This window comes from Phoca vitulina, unplaced genomic scaffold (genome assembly GCF_004348235.1).
Source record: "Phoca vitulina isolate PV1807 unplaced genomic scaffold, GSC_HSeal_1.0 scaffold58, whole genome shotgun sequence".
Lineage (NCBI taxonomy): Eukaryota > Metazoa > Chordata > Mammalia > Carnivora > Phocidae > Phoca > Phoca vitulina.
This window is the reverse complement of record NW_022589761.1, coordinates 1319531-1341128: the sequence shown is the minus strand read 5'-3', so window position 1 is coordinate 1341128 and position 21598 is coordinate 1319531. Positions and strand designations below refer to the sequence as shown.

Genomic DNA, 21598 nt, shown 5'->3' with positions numbered 1-21598 from the left:
CAGTACTCTTCAAAATGTCAAAGTCATAAAAGAAAACAAACTATCAGACTGGAGGAAACTAGGATAGTTACAATAAATGCAAAATAGGATCCTAGAACAGAAAAACAACACTTAGTGAAAAAGTTGGTGAAATTCAAGTAAGATCTGTAGATCAGTTAATAGTATTGCACCAACATAAATTTTCCGGTTTTAATCATTGCATTAGGGTTATACAAAATATTATAATATTAGGGGAAGCTGAATGAAGAGGTATATGGAAACTATACTATTTTTGCAATTTTTCTGTAAGTCTAAAATTTGTTCAACATACAAAAAAACTTCTGCTATTCTGTTTTACAAGGGTTTAAAAGAGAACACTTATGACCAGCTTCATTTTATCCCATTGAAACATGAATTTAATATGAAAAATAAAGCTATAATGTAAAATTACAATCGAAACTTTGTTGTAAGACTGAAGCCATGAAATGGGGCCACACCACTTCATTTGGTTTTCAGCAGAACATAAGAAAATGTTACCGAACACTTTTTCTTTGCTTCTACCACCATCTTATTCTATGAGGGAACATCTTATTTGCAAGAAGTGACATAAACTACATAAACAACAGGCTCAAATTATGAAAAATTATTTAATGACAGTACTCTTGAAATTACATGCCCATAAAGAATATCACAATAGTCCCACAATAAAGTTTGTTTCTGGGGGAATATCTAACAGGGCTCACTTGAATAGCAATTGGGAGTCAGGACTCTTCTGTGTGTATGTGATGGTACTCTTGGTTTGGTTTGATTTTTGCGGGGGAATGGGCTGAGAGAAAACAGTTTTAACTAAAAATATATGCACAGTTGATTAAAATTTACTAAAGAACAAATCTTCTACATTTTTAGGCTATCTTTCAAAATCATTCCTCTGTTCTCACTTATCCATTAACTTGTGGAGATTCAGGCTCACCCCCGTATTATTAAAATACATATTCATAAAACTTTTACAGTTGTGCTGTTCTAGTTACAAATAGCTTCTACTTTTCTAGGACATAATTTCACTTTGTTTAAGCAAGAATTCATTAAAGAAGCTATAAATAACTTTTAAATATTTAGCCATGAATAGAGGGTGGACTGGCATTGATGGCTTATTTTAGTACTAATGCAGAATGCTTTTTAAAAGTTACATTTCAACATGCATCAAGCTAATGATTAACACTTGCAGTGTAATTTTCAATGTTAGAATAAATTTCTCTTTAAGGATTTTTGCTAACAGTCAATATGTTATTTCAATTATTTACTAGTAGGAAAGTAGCCTTAGAGAATGAAAATGTTGGAAAATTAAAACATAAAATTCCTTATATAAAAAATCTCGGATTTTTTTTTTTTTAAGCATCTACACAACCTTTCCTTCTCTCCCAAAATATAATTCCAGTTAAAAGTGAACACACCAAGGGAGAAGAATTGCCTATGGAATTATAAGAATTCAAAGAACCACTGTGTGGTGCAGGTAGCATATATATGAATCAAAGACATTTCTGTATTCAATTCTGAATCATAAACTTCACAACATTTTAAAGACCAGGTTTCATAAAATTTTTACTTGAAAAAAAAATGTTTTACAAAATACCATTCTTCTAATCAAAGAAACTTTCCCAAAGGGTACATGTAGCTTTCTGCCTCAGAGATGATATAATGACCGTCAAAGGGGAGAGTTTTTTTAAATAGCCACCTAGCTGCAAAACCTACAAGAAGTAGATTTTTTTTAAAGTGCCTTTAAAATGCTAAAGCAAGTAACATAATTGTTCAATCTATTTGAAATTTTTTAAGTTTCCTTAAAACGGTCCATATGGTATGCACAACTTCACAGCTGGTACAAAACTGCCTGTATTTAGTTCAAAACACAAAAACAATGCACATGGACAGTATTCTTTGAAAAATAATTCTAAATACTGCCAGTGCATCATAAGAAAACTTAGACAACAGTATTGACAGTATTCAGAGAATTAACAAAACAAGCTGAATATTGAAGTATTCAAACATTTACTTTGATTTTTAATACCACTGATAACAGTAAGATCTTGCTGCCAAATGAATTCTGGATGCTTATTTCAAACTACACGTAACATATTTTGCAATATAGATTCTAAAGAAATGCAAAACTAGGTTCCAGGATGTAAACTCCCATTGCCTAGGCAGGCCCTAGTTTTTCTGCTGCAATCTGGCAGCTTTGAACTTTGAAACCCTCTTTGTAGTTTCTTCTGATACTTCCGACAGAACTTCTTTTCGTTCTGGAATGGTGGGTAGCACAGGATGAACCAGGGTTGGGTGTGGTGTTAAGGAGGGTGATAGAAATTCTTTTTCTATTACAGTTCCAGAAAAAGCCTAGAAGACAAAAGTCAAATTATGGTAACAAAACGTAAGTAAGATGCCCACAAAATCTTTATCCTGTATTTGCCAATTAGACATTTCTTTTTGTTAAAAGTAAATTCTTAAGATTTTTGGATAAATACACAAAATACAAATTGTTCAGAGAAATCAAGTACTTTAAAATATATCTTAATTACACCACCAAATATAAGTAGATTTTTATAAGAAAGCAAAATATAAAATGAATGTTTTATCTGGTATCAAACAAAAATGGGTACATAAAATATCCTCAACTTTCACACATTCCATTTATGTCCAGACCATGCTGTGAAAAATAATGTATTGAACTAAAACATGCTATTAGGGTGTCAAACATGAGCTGATGAATGAGCTATCCTATGGAGGCCATGCTGCCCGCTAGCCAATAGCTTACTTTCAGCAGTAGTGACATTTCTTAGGTGGTGTTCATTTATGCAATTACTTGAGAATTTTATTGAATCTTGTGCCTCAATTTTATTTAAGAGATCAGTGTAAACTGAAAAATTAAGTGCTGATGCTAGTGGAGACAAGCATCTGTCTCAAAATTTATCATAATTCAATAATGAAAATCAGATGTTCCACAAAAAAAAAATGATTCTTTTAATTTCAACTGGATGTCTGCTGGACTTAATCTGGCCAACTATGTGTTCAATTGAAAAAAAAGTAATGTGTACAAAATGCTGGAAATATAACCAAAGATATATCTTTATATATCTTTTTATATAAAGGGGCCCCTGGGTGGCTCAGTTAAGTGTCTGCCTTCAGCTCAGGTCATGATCCAGCCCTGCATCCATGGGGCTCCCTGCTCAGCGGGGAGTCTGCTTCTCCCTCTCCCTCTGCCCCTCCCCCCCACCTGTGCTCTCTCACACGCTCACTCTCTCTCAAATAAATATTTTAAAGTAAATAAATATAAATGAAGGAATGAATGAATGAATAAATAAGATCTATAAAAACCAAGGAGTTGGTACGGATTTTATTCTTAAAGTTTCTGGTATTTGATTGCCCCTTTCATCTTTTAAAACTCATTACATACAAAGTAAAATCTGACATGTAAACTTTCACGTATATATTGCTTCCCTTTGTCTACCAAGAGTACAAATTTAGTTAAGACAATGTATCACCTGAATACTTTAGAAAGCTACGCCCCTCCACCTTGCCCCACCAAAGAAACAAAACAAGAATGCCCCTTCCGGGCGCCTGGGTGGCTCAGTTGGTTAAGCGACTGCCTTCGGCTCAGGTCATGATCCTGGAGTCCCGGGATCGAGTCCCGCATCGGGCTCCCTGCTCGGCAGGGGGTCTGCTTCTCCCTCTGCCCCTCCCCCCTCTCATGTGCTCTCTCTCTCATTCTCTCTGTCTCAAATAAATAAATAAAATCTTTAAAAAAAAAAAAAGAATGCCCCTTCCTTCCCACAGTATTTCAAGAACTTGGGTGGAATCCAAGCTCTTAAAAGAAACTCAAAGTCTACTTTCTCAAAACTCCTATTTTATCCTGATGAGCATTGAGCCTTATATAAAAAATGCTTCTGCAAAAAGAAGACATTATTTCAGCATTTAAAGACACTGAAAAGGGTATCTTTCAAATACTTACCATATGGATGAACTATTTGTTTTGATGTTAAAAAAAAAATGTACAGCATCTAGAATGCTAATGACAACAATTCAATGCAAAATGCAAAGCTAATAAGAATGAAATAAAACTAAGTTCCAATCTTGAGCTCTAGCTATACCATGATACATTAAGTCCTTATAAAAACCTAATTTTCAAAAACTTAAAAATAGCAAAAGTCTACATCCATTACCTGTTTTTCTAATAGTATGGAAGACTATTAAATGAGATACTTTCCAGGGCAACTAAGATCACTGTATTGGGTAGAGGGGAGGAGAGTATACTGATCATATATACTGTCTCTAAATGCTAATGATTTCCATCCCCAGTGACATTTAGTACAATTATCACCATTTCGTTACTATTTAGTACAAGCAATAGTTTTAGATATGCTTGCTTATATATAAACATATATATTTCTAGATGTATTTGATGTATACACAAATGGGTATATCACTTTGATACAGGTGTGAGTGGGAACCTTATAAACTGAAAATCTGAAATACCCACAAAACAAAACAAAACAATTTAGAAATCGTGCCTGGGAATAATGGCAACCATAACATATGACTATTTCAAAGACAGGAATTCTTATTTTGGGATCTCCCAATACCCCTTCCCCCCACACAAAAGTGTGTACAATGTGGTAGATAAGAATGTGTCTGTGTGCACTCATTTTTCTGAGGGGAGGATCTACAGCTTTCATTAAATTGTAAAACGGTTCCATAACCCCCAAGAGTAAATATGTCCCTGGCACACGCCAAAACACAGGACTTCAGATAATTATCTGCCATATATATTTTTTCTTTTAACTCAACTAAAGCATATAAAAGAAGTGTATAGTCATCTACTTGAACTATTATGAAATGACTATGGTTTGGTCTAGTGGTAATTTATTTAAAGTAAGCTGCTAAATGATCTTCTAGCCAAAAATGTAACACATACGCAAACTGAGATACCTTAAAATTCCTACTTCACAAAAATAAAACTTTAAGATTGGTAATATTTTCCCCCTGCAAAAGTTTTCTTGAATTATGTTAACTTTACAAGACCCTCATTTATGTTGGTAATGACTATTCATTTTTTTACAAATTATTAATTATTGAAAAAGAACAAGCCTAGAATGAATTAGGTCTCATAATTTTTGAGATTAAATGTATGTATAAAGAAGCTATAAGATAAACAATTCCATTAACCAGTTGATTAACTTCAATAAATAACTATATAAGATAAAGTAATTTAAAGAGTAGAAGACTAATAATTTATAAACCATATCTGGGAGATACAGCACCTGTAATTTTTAAAAAAGCAGAGGAGAGCCTCTTTTAAAGAAATGTCTTTTCAACTCCAAAAATTATCTATGTGAAATCGGGAAAGTGAATCATAGGCACTTCTGAAATGGACCTACCACCACCTTTTTGATCTCACAAAAACTGAGGAAAGATACTATATGAAATAAAAGAGGCAGAGACACACACACACCTCAGGCGTTCCTGATAAGGACAAAAGTTTCTTGTGATGGTTTTCCTCTCGTTCCTCTTCCAAAATACTCTCACTAGTGTCACTGCAAGTGGCCTCTTCGCAGCTGACACTCCTCAGGCCTCCCCGCCGGTCGTCCAAGTCGGCAGCACTGCTTTCACTGGTATCACTGCAAACACTGTTCTCTCTGCTGCGAGACTTCAGGATCGACTTGCGAGGCACATACTCTCCGTTCACAACATCAACGAAGACTCTACAATATCCAAAAACATACACAGCCACTTTGGGTAACTCAAAAACAGAGGATACATTTATAATGATTTAAAAAAAATCTTTTCTAGAAATTAATCTACAATGCTTTTTTCAAAGTTACATCTAAAATTTTCACAATCAAAATAATTTTTAGCTTCAAATGATGTATTTTATATTCTTAAAAACATGATTTTTTTTGGCCTAATAGAGTACTTTTTTTATACCCATGTTCTGGGTGACACCTGATTTGCCAAAATTCCACATAAATTTAGGCCTACTTAGAAGACAATTTAGCAATTTTAACTATTTTACAAATACGGGTCATGAAAACAGTAGGTATTTTTAAATGGTAATTTTTTCAACAAACAACACAACAAAAAATTGGAACAGCAATACTTGACTCCTGCTTTGTGAAAAGGTAAACCACATGCCAAGCATCTTCACAGCTATGGCAGGAAAGTACTGCTCCAGCCCACTAGAAACACAAACTTGTATTTCTAAAGTTAACATACAACATTTTTTGACTGGATCAATTGGGAATGTTTTAAAAGCACTGGCAAAGAGGGGGAAAAGGGAAAGATCATGCACTTTTCCAAGTGCTTTGACCTGGGAACCTATGGTAGCTCAGTAGCCCCTGTGAGAGTCTTTGAAATACTAAGCCAGCTCTATCAGAATACCTCACTTTTCAGTGATAGATACAGCCTTCTGTATTACAGACAACCTTTTGCTATAAATGTTCAGTTACAAAAAGAGGGAAGGGAACAGCAGATTGTTCTGTTGCCTGTGAATACCACTCACCTATAAATGTCAGCAGGAGTCCTGATAGTAGGCAGCTCTTGGGCAGAATGACCACCACCAGAGCTGTTCTTTCGTTTACGTTTGGCTTCTTCTTTCTTTTCACTGAATTTTAAAGTGGTATTTTTTCCAGTATTTATTCGGACCTAAAAATTTCACAGCATAAAATAACCCTTTTGAGAAATTAAATCAAAGCCAAAACTAAAACAAACTCTGTAAGTAAAGAAGAGAGACAGTTTAAATTTTTTTGACACTCATGAAATGATGTGCATTACTGGGATTAAAAAGTCCTTACCTTAACATACTTCTACTACATTAAATTATATCGTCTTTAATGACCAATTCTGGTCTTCAGTGACTTTATTATTGTACTGAAAGCAAATTACATTTACACTAAATGATTGATTTATTATAAGCTTTCACATCACCCCATTACTTTGACGTACATTTTTGGCTTAAATCATGCATTTCAAAACAAAGAGCACAATTAACCAAAAGAAATATTTGGTAAGAATATAAAGTTTAGGTCATAAAAGCTATATTGGATAATATTTAACTATTTAGAATTTTTTAAATACCTCTAGTTTTTAGAAATTGAAGGAAAAAAAAAAAAAACCCTGAAGGATTATCATGTTTTTCTTCTATGCCTACTCGGCATTTATACTGCACTTTCCACATGAATGACTGCTCTTCCTCATAACATTCCTAAAAATACTACTTTTTCTTCCTGTTTTATTGACATGCAAATAAGAAAAAGTTTAAAGCCTGAAATAAGAATCATAAAATAAACTTCTTTTTCTGGTTATCAGGTCAATTTTTTCCAAAGAATTCACAAGATGCTCCCTTTAGCCTGAAGTATTAAAAAATAAATAAATAAATAATTTCACTTCATATTAGAGCAGGGATAACTAAAGGGACCTAAGAAATATCAAATATGTTTTAAATATGTTTCATTAAATAATAATCACGGATACTTAAGACTGATACCACGGACCCTTAACTCTGCTCTAGGCAATCCCTGAAGAGGTACCTTGTGGTACAAAGAGCACTACACTGACACAAAGGACTTTCTGTTTTATTACTAGCCAGCTCTATGGACTTCTAGGCCTCAAGTTTCCTTGAGAAAGATGAATTAGAAAGATAAATTCCCAGCTGCTCCTCAGAGCAGCATTGCGGAGCAAGGGAATGGGTTTAAGGTAGTCTATCCTTCCTCCAATCAGAACCAACCTGTTTTGATCTATTTTAAATATTGGGATTTTACAATAAGTACGAAGGGAATAAAAAGTCTTTTGATACTAAAGAAATGCTCACAAACCCTGTATTAGAAGATCTTTACAGTAACCCTCAGGTCTAAAATGCCAAAATTCTAAAGTCATGATTATCCACAGATGTTTATATTTACTTTATCAGAAAAGGAGCTACTTTTTACTTCCTCTTAAATTTTTCCACTTTGCTCATGGTGCTCCTATTCATATTGTGCCCACACAGAAAATAAAAACCTGGCATAATTAAAAATGTAACTAAAGCAGTCACTTTAACATCCTAAGTACACCCAAACACCCACAATATAATTAACTCTCGAATTCATAAGAAAACTCTCTGAATGAAGGACAGGTGGAGTTACAGTGGTTGCTGCTCAAATCTGATCCCTTTCCAGACCCCAAACAATTCAAATTCTACTGTGGCTTCAGAGAACAATGGACCAAAACCAACTATCTAGACTTTAGACTCCCTCCCTACCCTTTTTCTTTTTAGAAAAATTGGCCAGAATAAGAGGCAAAAGATGGTCTTCTTGTTTGGCACTATCAACAATATTAATCACTGCTGACACTGTTCTTTTTTAAAGAGTATTATAGATGATACTGAATATTTAAATTATATGCAAAATTAATAAAGTTAAAAGTATACAAACCCTCTTAGGTTCGACAGTATGAGAAAAATATATTGTTGGTATAGAATGATCTCCAACCCCTAAAGCATCATGGTCATTTTCATTTTCATTATCACCACCAACATCATCGTCATCATCATCATCATCCTCCTCATTACTGTGGTAAGAATTTGAACCGTTCATTGAATGAATGCCATTCATTTGACCACCGAACAGTTCTGAATGTGTAACATCCTTATAACAGCTGTTCGAAGTAACAGAGTCTGTTACTTGATGCATCACATGCACATTTATATTCTGATCTTCCTTTTCTTCTTCAGAAGACGTCGTATCCTCTCCATTTGCAATCATAGTATCAGGCTTACTAGTAAAGAAAAAGAAAATTAACAAGATCTAACAAACACGTCAAAATTCTCCATATTCTAATTCTCAGTTCATTTCAATGGGCAGAAATTAAGATTGAATAAGATATATTTTTAACTAGAATTCTAAGTCTATAAAAATGTTTTGAAATAAATTAACAAAAAACCCCTACGCTAATTCTGTATGTTGTACTTACTCAAACACTAAGTAGAATATAGATGATTTTTTTTATCTTTGCAAGAGGACATGGCCACCCACAACACAATATAAATAATACAATCAAGAGATTTGTAAGAAATTCACAGAGAATATGTTTCTCTATTTAAAGACCAGAAATTAAAGCCCCAGAACATGTAACACATTCTTATTTCCTACTTCTATATTTGGAATATTTTACAAGCATGTATTATTGTAATTTTAAAAAAAGAAGAATTCATATGTACACACATGAATATAATTATATTTATACACACACGTACATTTTTCATGCTTCATTTCTGAAGGATTTGAAGACCTTACAAAAATAACAAAACCAAAAATGCAATAGAACTGAAATAACATCATGCAAAAATAGAAAGAGAATCATGACCAAGAAAATAACAAGATTCAAGACTGATCTAAAAAAATGAAAGAGTATCAGTTAATCAAAAAGACCTAAGAATTGATAAGTGAAATGGTAGAAAAAAATATATATCCTTTGTGCTTCATGTCCTATTTTTCACAGAAACTAATTACTGCATATGGTACATCATTAAGCAAAATAATATATGAACTTCTCTAGTAACAGATTTCATTGAGCATTGTGACAATTCCAAGTGAGTGCTAATGTGTATTTCAAACAGCAGTTTGGAAAAGTTTTTCATATATATAACTACCTGACCAGATTACAAACTGTCTGCTCAATAAACAGAAAAGTTTGCAAAGGAAAGCAAGAATAAACCTTTTACAGTAACAAATCCAGAGCAAGTTTTTCTTTAACAAGTCATTCAAATATACAGCATTATCCTGACTAGAGTATAAAAATATTTCATTTAAAATGTAATATATAAAACATCCATAATTATTGGAAGTCGACTATATGATATATCTTAGGACTTCATTATATAAAATATGGCTGAAATCTTATAATTAAAAAAACAGGAATATTAAGTATTTCTGTACACACACATATATGCATGGGCATGTACATGAATGTACAGCCCTAAAAGAAAATATTCTAAAGAAGTTAATATTTATTTTAGAGTGGTAGGATTATTGATATTTTAATATATTATACTTTTCTATATTTTCTTCAATTAACATGTTTTATTAATGAGGAAAGAGATTAACAAGGAAATGTGTTTAGAAACAAATTCTCTTGGAAAGATAATTTGTCATTAGGTACCTATCAAGTTCACCCAGCAATTCTTCTTGTCTCTCTAGTTCTTCAAGTCGAGCCCACAGTTCCTTATCAGCAAGCAAATCCTTGGATTTTACATCATTTGCAAAATCTGCTTCAAAAATATCTGAAGTTTTTGGTTTGGAGTGAGGTTTATGCGCAATTCGGTGTTTTGCTATTTAAAAAAAAAAAAAGGAAAGACATGGCTATTAATGGCCAACTTTAAAAAGGCATAAACGTAGATTTAATGAGACTTTCTTTAGGGGAGAGGGGATGTTGAGACAGAGAGAGGGATGGTTTTAAAGGTAAGCAAAGACAACTCCAAGATGTATCTATCTCATAATCTTGCTACTCAAAGTGTGGTCCAAGGACCAGCACCACTGGTATCCTTGCAGAACATTTCAGAAGTATTGACACTCAGGGCCACCCCAGATCTGCCAAATCACAACCTTGTGTTTTAACAAGAGCCCAAGAGGATTCATATGCACATTAAAGACCGTGAAGAGCTACCTGAGAGCTTCAAAAATGCGTAAGTAGAAATGGTCACAAGGTACCCTTCTTATAACAAAAAATTCAACACAAATAATACATATCTTCCATTCTTACTCAAGAGAATTTAGTTACTAAAGTAACACATCAAAGCCTTGTCACATGATACTTTCAACTCTAAGACACTGCCAGGCATGAATACCCTAGGAGGAATCTATGGAGGCTAATCCCTGGAAAGTTGGACTATAATTTTATATATGAACATTTCTACATTTTAAATTGCTTTATCTTATTTGTAATTCTCATGTGAGGGCAGGAGATAAAGAAAATCTGAACTCAAATCCATTTGCTTTTCATTTGAAAAAAATGGACTTTTTTATAAAGCGTATTATAGCTTTGAAGAAGGCAATGGGGAAGAAGTCTAAAATGCTGTTATGAGATATGGTTAATAGATGACCTCCACCATATATTCAAAAGTACAACACTGTCTCCTAAATCTGAAAATACCAAAATTATGTTTCATGGCCTATTATTCTCTGTAACTATCATTGATAAAGCAGTATTAGCAAGTTTCATATTTCAGCCCTGTAAAACACAAAAATCTTTCATTGGTCACCACAAACAAAAATTGTAACTTGTCTTTCTGTTCTTTAACTAATATATGTCTCCTTTATTTCACCTTCTAAAGCCACTTGATATTAATTTTGATGCCCTATTAGTAGAGATAGTATGACTAGAATATGGCTTCTAAAATTATCTCTGTTTCAACCAATAAGTTCTCTTCAGAGTTAATTACTTAAAAAAAATGGACTTTAAAAAATCAAAATAATGTTAAAAGTAACAGTTTTCTACAGCAGCAAATTATAAACCATTTATGTAATACTTTTAAAAATTTCACTACTGTAACACGTTACAACTGACTGGGGAATCACTCACTCGCTGCCTTTACTGAAGTAAACCCAAGCATATAAACCCATCCTTGGCAAGAGAAGGCTATCAGGTGAGCCTGGGAAAGCCCCTGTGTCCGGAATGCCACTGCAGGCAACACAAAATGAATGGCTGAGAAATGCTTAGATTGTCTTCATTCTTTCTTCCAAAACCAACATCTAAAGCTAAACTTTTAAAAGAAGAAGAACTAGCAAAAGATATATTATGACTCAAAGTCAATGATCAAATTAGGAGCAGACCAGTGTACAGAATATACATCTTCTGAATTTGAGATATTTGGATCATCACAACTTTGAAGAAAGCCATGTCATCTCACCACTTAAAATAGATCAACCAGGAATCAAGTTTTTCATCAAAAAGTTATTTCTCTTCTCATGTTTATATTTTAAAATACATTAAAACATATAATGATTTATACCAAAGTTATAAAAACATAATAATAATAATAAAGAATAAATGAAACAGTATCATATAATCCTAAAGATCTCACATAAGAGTCCCTGAAAATCAACACAAATGGCAAATATTTAAATACCCAGACATAAAACAATCTTACTGCTTACCTTTAAATTCAAAGTCACTTTTAATTTCTTCTCTTATGTCAACAATATCACCTGCAGCCTAATTTTTTAAACAAAAAAAGCCCATTAACAATTTGAATCTTCAATACATTAAAATTCTTATAAGTGCAATCATACAACCTAGAAAAATGCCTGAAAGCAACTGAAACAAGGGATTTGTTCCAGGGCTGTAAGATTTTTTTTCAACATAAAGACTGTTCTTAAAAAACTAGACAATTGAAAACAAATACTCACATCACTCATTTTCTGCAAATCTTCTGTGAATTCAACTCTGGATTCAAAATTTTTCATCACTTTTTTTAAATCATCTATTGTTTTTCTTACATCTGAAATAAACAACACAACCATTATGTAAAACGTGGTATCATTTTAACTATACTCCTATCATACTGCAAATATAATGACTAAATAATAATGCTTTAGAAAAGACTCTTACCTTATCTTTATTTTCATTTTCAATGAACTTAACAGTATAGTCACACTGTGGGTTTTCTGTGATATACATAGTATGTGACTCTGTTACTAAAGTGTCTGTCTACTAACATTTTTCTCTACATTACAGAATGCAGAATGCGATTACAGATGTTGCACGGTACGACCAAATTCCTCCAGAACCACCACCTATTTGGACTATCACACATAACACAGTGTTTCACAATAGTTTGTATAATTTTTATCCAGCTTTATAACAAAAGGATAGAACAGACTGAAATCTGTTATTTTGCTTCAGTACAGAAATATTCCTGAATTAAACAACTGAAAATATAAAATTTTTATGGCATATTATCATCCATTTTCCAACTTTAAATTTTAATAACTGCATAGTAATATAATCTATACACTTTCAATTTCTCCTAAATATCACCCTCCATTAATTTATTTGAAGAAAAAACTTAATTTGGGAATGGACATAAACATTTCTCTATCTAATACTAGACAAATGCAACAAGTAATTCATGTTTCTCGGATTGAAGTAGAAATCTCTCTGTTATGCAGCCAATAGCACCATCCAAAATGCAGGGGATTTCTAATCATAATTATAAACTGAATGATCTCCAAATATAGAATTTTTTTAAGGACAGGCACTGATAAAGAATAATAGAGAGTAATCTGATACGTCCTCCCCCGGATGCTGGGTGATTTCCTACTGTTTGACAACAGGCACTCAATCAGTAAGCAGCTCAGGAGGGGATGGAGGAGAAAAGTATACAGTCCCTTCTCTGCCAATGATGAATGTAGGTCTGGCAAAGGTCTAAGCAGTTAAAATACCTTTTAAAAGCATGAAAATAAGGCAGGGTGTTCAAAGTGAAATATCAGCCCATGTGAAGGGCTTTTCAAACAGCGGCACATTTTCTGACACAGCTCTCGTGATACGCAATGCTAGTTTAAATGAAACACCAGCACTTGTGCTCTAGCCATGAATGGGTTACAAAGAAAAGACTGCATTAACCAAATGAAAATGACGGTGTAAACAGTTCATAAAGCCTCGCAGCCCCGATGCCGCTGTAGATCATTAAATTCCTGCAACAATTAGACCTTTTCTCACGGCAGCAAATTGGAGCGGTTGCCATGGCAAATCTGAGCCCTTAAGTCATATATCTTTGATTGCAGAAAGGTCAGACTCAGACAGCCTAATAACTCAAGGAGCTGTTTGACAGGTTTCATCCGAGCATGGTCACAGAACAGCATAAAACTGTGTCGGCAGTTGTTAAAAGCAGGGGGTCAGGGAAAAGGTTAAGGTTATGGAATGTTTTTGCTTCAGTAAACTCAGTCAGATAATGTGTCTAACCAGCTTTAGATCCAAAGAACATGATTTTAGGTAGGAGGTCAAATCAATAACTTTTTTCAAGAAGACTGGAAAATATTAAAAATGGCAGGTAGGTAAGCTAAGTACATTTTTAAAAGTCTATCCACATCTAAATACTGTGCAACTAAGCTGAAGGTATCCCGGGAAGCCTTGGCTTGTCAATGTGGAGAGAACAGATTGTTCCTTGAGGCCCTTATATATTATAGGACTTAACTTTCAATCAACTGTTGTTGATTTTAAAGGAAACTCGTCCTAAGTCATACATGTTAGAAAAAGTTGTGTGACTATTCCATTTAAGAAGCTAAAGAATGTTTTATAGAAAGGGTAATTAGGAAAACAAAAGATATATCACACACTTATATTTCCCTCTTTAAATTGAGAAAAGCTCTTTTCAACCATACATTAATAATGAACCACTATCAGAAAGTTAGGGAATCAGATCTCAAGATCACGTATTTTATAACAGAATCCCAGAAATAACTCCAATTACCACCACCACCATCATCATCACGAATATATTTAATACACAGATGTACATTCTATCTGTGATGTACACTAAACATGGGCACAGATACTATTGAGTATAATACTATGAAAACATCATGTAAGTTCTATGTTCAGAAACAAAAAATTAGATAACTATATAGAAGTTTTAAGACAAGAAAAAAGAAAGCTGGACCAGTGCTAAAAAAAAATAGCAACAAAAAGCTGGTTGCTCAGAGTAAGGGTAAAATACAGCAGGATAAGTGCAGATACTGATTTTGCACAAAATAAATAACAAGTCAAAATAAAATTCATTATCTACAGATTAGTTCAAAAGAATAATATTAAAAAAAATCAGAATAACTTAATTATGTTTCTTTCTCTAACTCTGAGACTTAACATTATTAACCATGATTTTACATTTTTCACTAAAGCTTTCTGTACCCTATTCTCCAAACTTTTTTGTTAAGAGATGAAATAGACATAGGTCACTAAAAACAAATCATGTAAATAGACTCCATCATTTTTAACATCCTAAACATAACCCAGTTAAAATCTATTAAGCAAGATTTCAAACCACACTGAAATCATAGTGAGTAACAACCTGTTTAGAGAACAGAAAATATACTTTTTAATATGGACAGTATCTGTACTAGTTTTAATCTCATACATTCTAATAATCAATTGTTCTGGGCAAAAGAAAACTGAAGTTCAGTTGGATCAAACACACATCTGTGAAAAGGACAGAAGAAAGTACAGGATTCCCCCACTATCTGAAACCACAGCATTCCTACGAAAACTTTTGTAAGCCAAAATGGTATAAAGAGAAGCAGCAATTACCATGAACATATAAGGAAAAGTTTTTGAGTATTCACAGACCTAAAAAATAATCTATTAGGCTTTTCTGATACCTTAGGACACACCTTGCTAACAAGATAAAGCACGCCTGCCCACAGAGTTCAAAGCTATGGTGGCTTGATGCTGAGTATCATTCCAGGGAAGGTGCTTGGAGGTGTTTAGAGTACATGCTGGCCCTGTAAGGCTTGCTGCAAAATAAGCACTTTTAAATGCTATTTTTGCTTTTCACCTTTCTTCATAAAAGTGAAAATTCCCTTCAGATTTCTTTCAGTTAGGAAAAACAAGGTACTAACATCAGTCTGTCATACAAGTGAAGTGACTAACACAAACTTTCAAAAAATGGGACACCTGTGACTCCATATATACCAAAAAAAGGTAAAAATAAAAACAACTAAAATTTGAGAAAGAAAATAATTTGGAGGAAAGGAGAACAAAAGACTGTTTTCAAACAATGATAATTTTAACTAAAAATTAGAAATCAATTTTATAGGCTTTCAAAAGTAAAGAATTCAATACAGTCATTACTTGTTCTGCTGACAAAACCAGGCTGCATGTTATTTCTGCACCAAGTATAACCTAATATTTTAAAATCTTCACTAATTCAGAATCTATAGTATAATTTGTCCAGAACGAGCTGAGATTCTTTGCACCAACTATGAAAAGGGAGACTGAAAGCAAACTAATAGTGCAAATTCTAAAGACCATCTTTAAACTAGAAAAGAAAATCTACAAGCTCTTAAAAACTTGAGCAGAATCATTTTCATCTAAGATAAATGAGATACACTATTCACTAAGTAGGACCAAATATTTAGAAATATTTAGTTTACAGCTTGTGGAGTTACATATATTTGAAAGGAACAAAGTTATGGATGTAATGAAATTTACAAAGCCTCAATAAAAGTTACAAACATCATTCATGAGAGCGGTCTTCTTACCTAGCCATATACTCATATGTACTAAATAGGATCCAGTCTATAAAGACAACTCTCTTCTGAACCCTTTGTGACCACTCCATTCTCAACCTTCTGTGTGCTGAAATTTTTCAGTATTCTTTCAACGGTTTCAATAGGACATGCCCCCTGGTGGAAATGCTCACAAACCTCTGTACAGGATCTCTCCTTAAACTAGTTCCAAGGTTTATACTTCTGCTTTAACAAGAGATTGAATTCATGCACTTCATATTTACTTTTTTCCCATACCTCATTAAAACAACACTAAGTATTTTTATCAAAGGCATAAAAGACAAAGCTAATGGGAAAAGAGAAAAGAAATGACAAGTGATGTCAACCAAGTTTTGGAAACTGGACAAGTGATAACTGACTTTGTTCAACAGAAAATGCTGAACCCTAACTGCAGCAAGGGAAAGCTGCAGCAAGTCAATTTGGGCTGTCAGACCTGGAAAGAATTCTCTTGGAAATACTTCTGAATGAAAGCATGAGCTAAAACAAAGATGTGAATCAAAGTTTGAAGAGTCTTACTAAGTCTTACTAAAAACAGTCCTGAAATATCTAGCCTGATTCCCAAAACACTAAGATAAAGACTAGAAAATTCTTTTGTAGGATGCTGATTAAGCCCCAAACGGCAGATATTTGTAGATTCCTTAATGAAACAAAATCAGTTTGCCACCTGAACTCTCTACATAAAAGCCTAATAATCAAACTCAATCCATGCACACAGCTTCTTAACAGTACTTGCCTCTTAAGTATAAATGATTAGCCAAGGATCACCAAATATCTGAAGAGTCTTCACTATTAATGTCAAAGAGGAAGGAAGGGAGGGAGGGAGGAAAAAATATAAGAAGCACCGTAGAGGAAACAAAGGCAATGCATAAAGAAAACTTTAAAAGAAAAACTCTAATTCCTAAAAGAACAGTATTGTACTCATGAAACAAGAACAGTATGCTACACCAAAGGGTTCAAAAAATAACAACAAAACAAAAACACAGAGCTCGTGGGAATTAAAATATACAGAAATTTTTTAAAAATCTACGATTCCAAAGATAAAAAGAAATCACTTCAAAACTTAGAAGAAAGAGATGAATAACAGGAGAAGGAAAATATTAAAGAAATAATATTAAAAATTTTCCAGAACTGCAGGACATGCATCTCCACACTGGAAGAACCCAACAAACAAATTTTAAAAGATACACAACAAGGTATATCAATGTGGCATTTCAGATCATGGGGAATAAAGACAGAAACCTAGAGCTTCTAAAAAACAAAACAAAAACAAAACATGTTACATACACAGAAACAAGAATGGCATCAGCTTTTGCAAAAGCAATACACAAGACAGAAAGTAACAAGATAATATCTTCAAACTTCTGAAGGAAAAATTGCTTAAAACATAGAATTATCACAGTCTGGTTACAGAAAGAGTATAAAAAATATTTTCAGACATGCAAAATTTTAAAAAATATATCTCCTACACACCTTCCCAGAAAGTTACTAAAGGCTACATACCCCAACAAAATGAATAATATCTAAAAGAAGATGCCATGGGAACCAACGAACAGAGAATAAATAGGAGATAAAGACGTGGTATAATGGTAAAGGAAGATACCAGGAAGATAGCTGTCCTTTTTTCAAGATGGAAGCTAGTCCAAATCAAAGCAAGCCTATGAAGAACTCTAGTACAGAGATCTCTAAGAATAAAATCAAAGTGTATGAGTGAACAGACACATGTCATTACACAACAAACAAATAAAAAGCAGTTAACTTCAAATGAAAAGCTATATAAGAATGGAAATGGAATTACATGTAAACATGAACACTGATTTAACAAAAATTATAATAAAATAATATTAAAAAGTTTGGGGAGCAGAGACTGAAAGAAGGGCATGTAAATGATCTAAATGCTAGTCTTTAACTATAGGCAGGGAGCTAACAAATACTACATAAAACTGAAAAAAGGTCAAGAAAATAGAATATGTAAATAACATGGGAAATATGGATAAAAAGAAAAGAACAATTAAAAAAAAAAAAAGAAAAGAAAAGAACAGCCAAAAGACTGAAAATAATTCCCTCTGGGGAATAGGAAATGGGAGCTGAGTAAGACCCTGATACTTTTTCATTATGTTTTAAGAAGATGTACGATGTTTTAAAGCAACATACATTTTTTTTTAAAAGATTTATTTAGAGAGAAAGAGAGAGAGAGAGAGATTGAAGGTGGGGGGAGGGGCAGAGAGAGAACCTTCAAGCAGACTCCCTGATGAGTGCAGAGCTTTGACGGAGCCTGATGTGGGGCTCGATCTCATGACCCCATGAGATCATGAGCTGAGCCAAAACCAAGAGTTGAGCACTTAACCAACTGAGCCACCCAGGGCCCCAAGCTATATACATTTCTTATATAGATAAAACCCAAATCATAAGTACATATATTTAAATATAAATATTACATAGTATTATAGAGATAAAACCAAATTATAAATTATAAAACCAAAATCATAAGTCATAACAAAATATCAATGCACTTAAAATATGTATGCCCCACTGAAGATACTCAAAAACACACATATTGCCTCATAAAATAAATCATAAAACTGCTGACGGCCATATCACATTTCCCAAAACACATATTCCACAAATACTTCCAAACCCTCTAATCTCTCCCACTTCTGAATAAACTTGATTTTATTTCTGTGAAAATTTAAATCTTTAACTTCTCTAACTCAAATATTCTTCATCCATCCTGGCCTCCTTCTCTTTTTCATGGACACTTTCCAAAGCTACATTTTCTGTGTTTTTAATGTCATCGCATCCAGGATCTTTTATCATTTCTCTTGAACCATTAATCACTCAGTACACTTACTACAAACATGCTCAAAAATTTCCCATGCTCAAAGGAAAATAAAATCTTCCCTTAAAACAATGATAAGAAGCAAAATTATAGACTAAAAAGCTCTAAGCCCTTATCCCCCCACCCTCCCAACCATAAAACATCCAAGAACAACCAGAAGCTAACTAAAATACCTACAAGCTCTGGAAAACAGTCAAAGGTCTACAACAACCAAGCAAACACCCAACCAAGAAAAAGTCACAATCAAAACAGCAGGAAATTTCGAGGCATTTTTACTTGCCTTTCCCCACCCCCTTCCCCAGTGGGAAGCAGTTTTGGTCTGGGCAATGTGGCAGCCCAGATCCCAATTCCCTTCCTTGAACCACAGAGAATAGACTAGACCTTATCTGCAACATTCTAATTTGTCTAGGGGCTGACTAAAGAACTGGTATGTGTCTCACCTAAAGCAGACTTCAGTGGGAGGAAATTAACTGGCACTGATCATGAAAGCTGCAGGGAGACTAGAGACCCACAGACACCGGGCACAGAAAATTAGGGGCAAAGCCACACAACATACAACCTGAGATTGCAAAAAGAAGCAGAGGGAGAATCTTTGTAAATTAAAATATTCAAAAGCAGCTACGTATACAGGATATTAAGAAAATCCCACAGGCCCAAGAAACATTACATGCTCAGAAAAACAGGAAAGACCATAACCTTTCAGTTTGGGTTGATAAGAAAGCTCAGAGCATACCTACCTTATTCCGAAACCCTCATCAACCTGCAAAGACTGGGAAAAATAGCTGTTTTCACAAATGCCCATCAAAAATTAAAAATTTCACCAAAAATCAAAAGGCATACAATAAATAAGAAAACACAGCCCATTTCAAAAGAACAAAATACATCTCCAGAAACTGTCCCTAAAGAAACAAAGGCATCAGGTGTACTAAACAAAGACTTGAACATAACTGCCTTCAATATGCTCAAAGAGCTGAAGGGAAACACAAAAAGAACTAAAGGAAATAAAGAAAATAATGCATGAACAAAATGAGAATATCAAGAAAGAGACAGAAATTATAAAAAGGAACCAAACAAATTCTAGAGTGGGAAAATTTAATAACTAAATTGAAAAATTCACCACAGGGACTCAACAGCATATTTGAGCAAGCAGATGAAACAATCAGTGAACCTGAAGACTGGGCATTTGAAATTACCAAAGTCTAAGAAACAGAAAGAGAAGAGAATGAAGAAAAGGGAACTAAGCCCAGGGGACATATGGGATATTATCAAACAGACCAATATACACATTAAGGGAGTCTCAAAAGGAAGAAAGTGGCAAAGAGATTATTAGAAGAAATAACGGCCAAAAAGTTCTAGAATTTGACAAAAGACATGACCCTACAAATCCAAAAAGCTCAACTAACTATAAGGAAAGTAAACCCAGACACCCACACCAAGATAATAATCACACTTGAGAGACAAAGAGAGAATCTTGAAAGCAGCAAGAGAAAAGCAATTTATCACATATAAGGGATCCTCAAGGAGAATATAAGCAGATTTCTCAGCAGAAACCTTAAAACCTGGAAGGCAGTGAGTTGAAACATTTAAAGTGCTGAGAGAAAAAAACGATCCACTGAGAATCCTATATCCAGCAACTATCCTTCAAAAATGAGAAAGAAATGGAGACATTTCCAGATAAATAAAAGCTGAAGGAGATCCTTATCATTAGACCTGCTCTACAAGAAATGCTAAGGAGAATTCTTCAGATTGAAATGAACAGCCACTAGACAATAACTCGAGGCCATTTGAAGGTAAAAATAATTTCCACTAAAGGTAAACATGGGCAAAAACAAAAACCAGTGTTACTGTCATTATGGTTTGCAACTCCACTTTTTATTTACTACAGGATATAAAGAGAAATGCATAAAAAATCATTATAAATCTATGTTAACAGGTACATAATGTATAAAGATGTAATTTGTAACATCAATAATTTAAAGATGAAGACAGAGCTGTACAGAAATAGAGTTTTCACATGTGACTGAAGTTAAGTTGGAATCTATTCAAAACACATTATTATAACCTTAGGATGTTATATGTAATATCCACAGTAACCACAAAGAATATATCTATAAAATATTAATAAAAGAAGTGAAAAGGGAATCAAATGTTTTACTACAAAAAAATCAACTAAACACAAAGGAAGGCAGTAATGAAGGAAATGAGACCCAAAGGTGTAAGACATAGAGAAAACAAATTTTAAAAATGGCAAAAGTAAATCCCGCCCTATAAATAGTTATTATAAGCCCTACAGAAGGCATGGATTGGCAGAATGGATTTTTTAAAAGTTAAAAAAAAAAAACAAAAAAAAACAAACCCAGGATCCAACTATATGTGGTCAACAAGAGACTCACTTTAGATCTTAGGACACAGATTGAAAGTGAAAAGACGGAAAAGATATTCCATGCAAATAGTAACCAAAAGAGAACTGGAGGGGCTATAT

General features: G+C 33.5%; 1 protein-coding gene across 1 annotated transcript in view; it reads right to left on the bottom strand.

The window, feature by feature from the left end:
- Nucleotides 1–612: 612 nt before the first annotated feature.
- URI1 (URI1 prefoldin like chaperone) overlaps nucleotides 613–21598 on the bottom strand; it is a 72520-nt gene continuing 51534 nt past the window's right edge. The window contains exons 5-11 of the mRNA XM_032390099.1: nucleotides 12405–12496; nucleotides 12153–12210; nucleotides 10159–10327; nucleotides 8433–8775; nucleotides 6524–6666; nucleotides 5477–5726; nucleotides 613–2364 (exon numbers count right to left, since the gene is read on the bottom strand). Of these exons, the coding sequence (XP_032245990.1) occupies nucleotides 2182–2364; nucleotides 5477–5726; nucleotides 6524–6666; nucleotides 8433–8775; nucleotides 10159–10327; nucleotides 12153–12210; nucleotides 12405–12496 (1238 nt within the window). The 3' untranslated portion in view covers nucleotides 613–2181. The remainder of the gene's footprint in view (nucleotides 2365–5476; nucleotides 5727–6523; nucleotides 6667–8432; nucleotides 8776–10158; nucleotides 10328–12152; nucleotides 12211–12404; nucleotides 12497–21598) is intronic.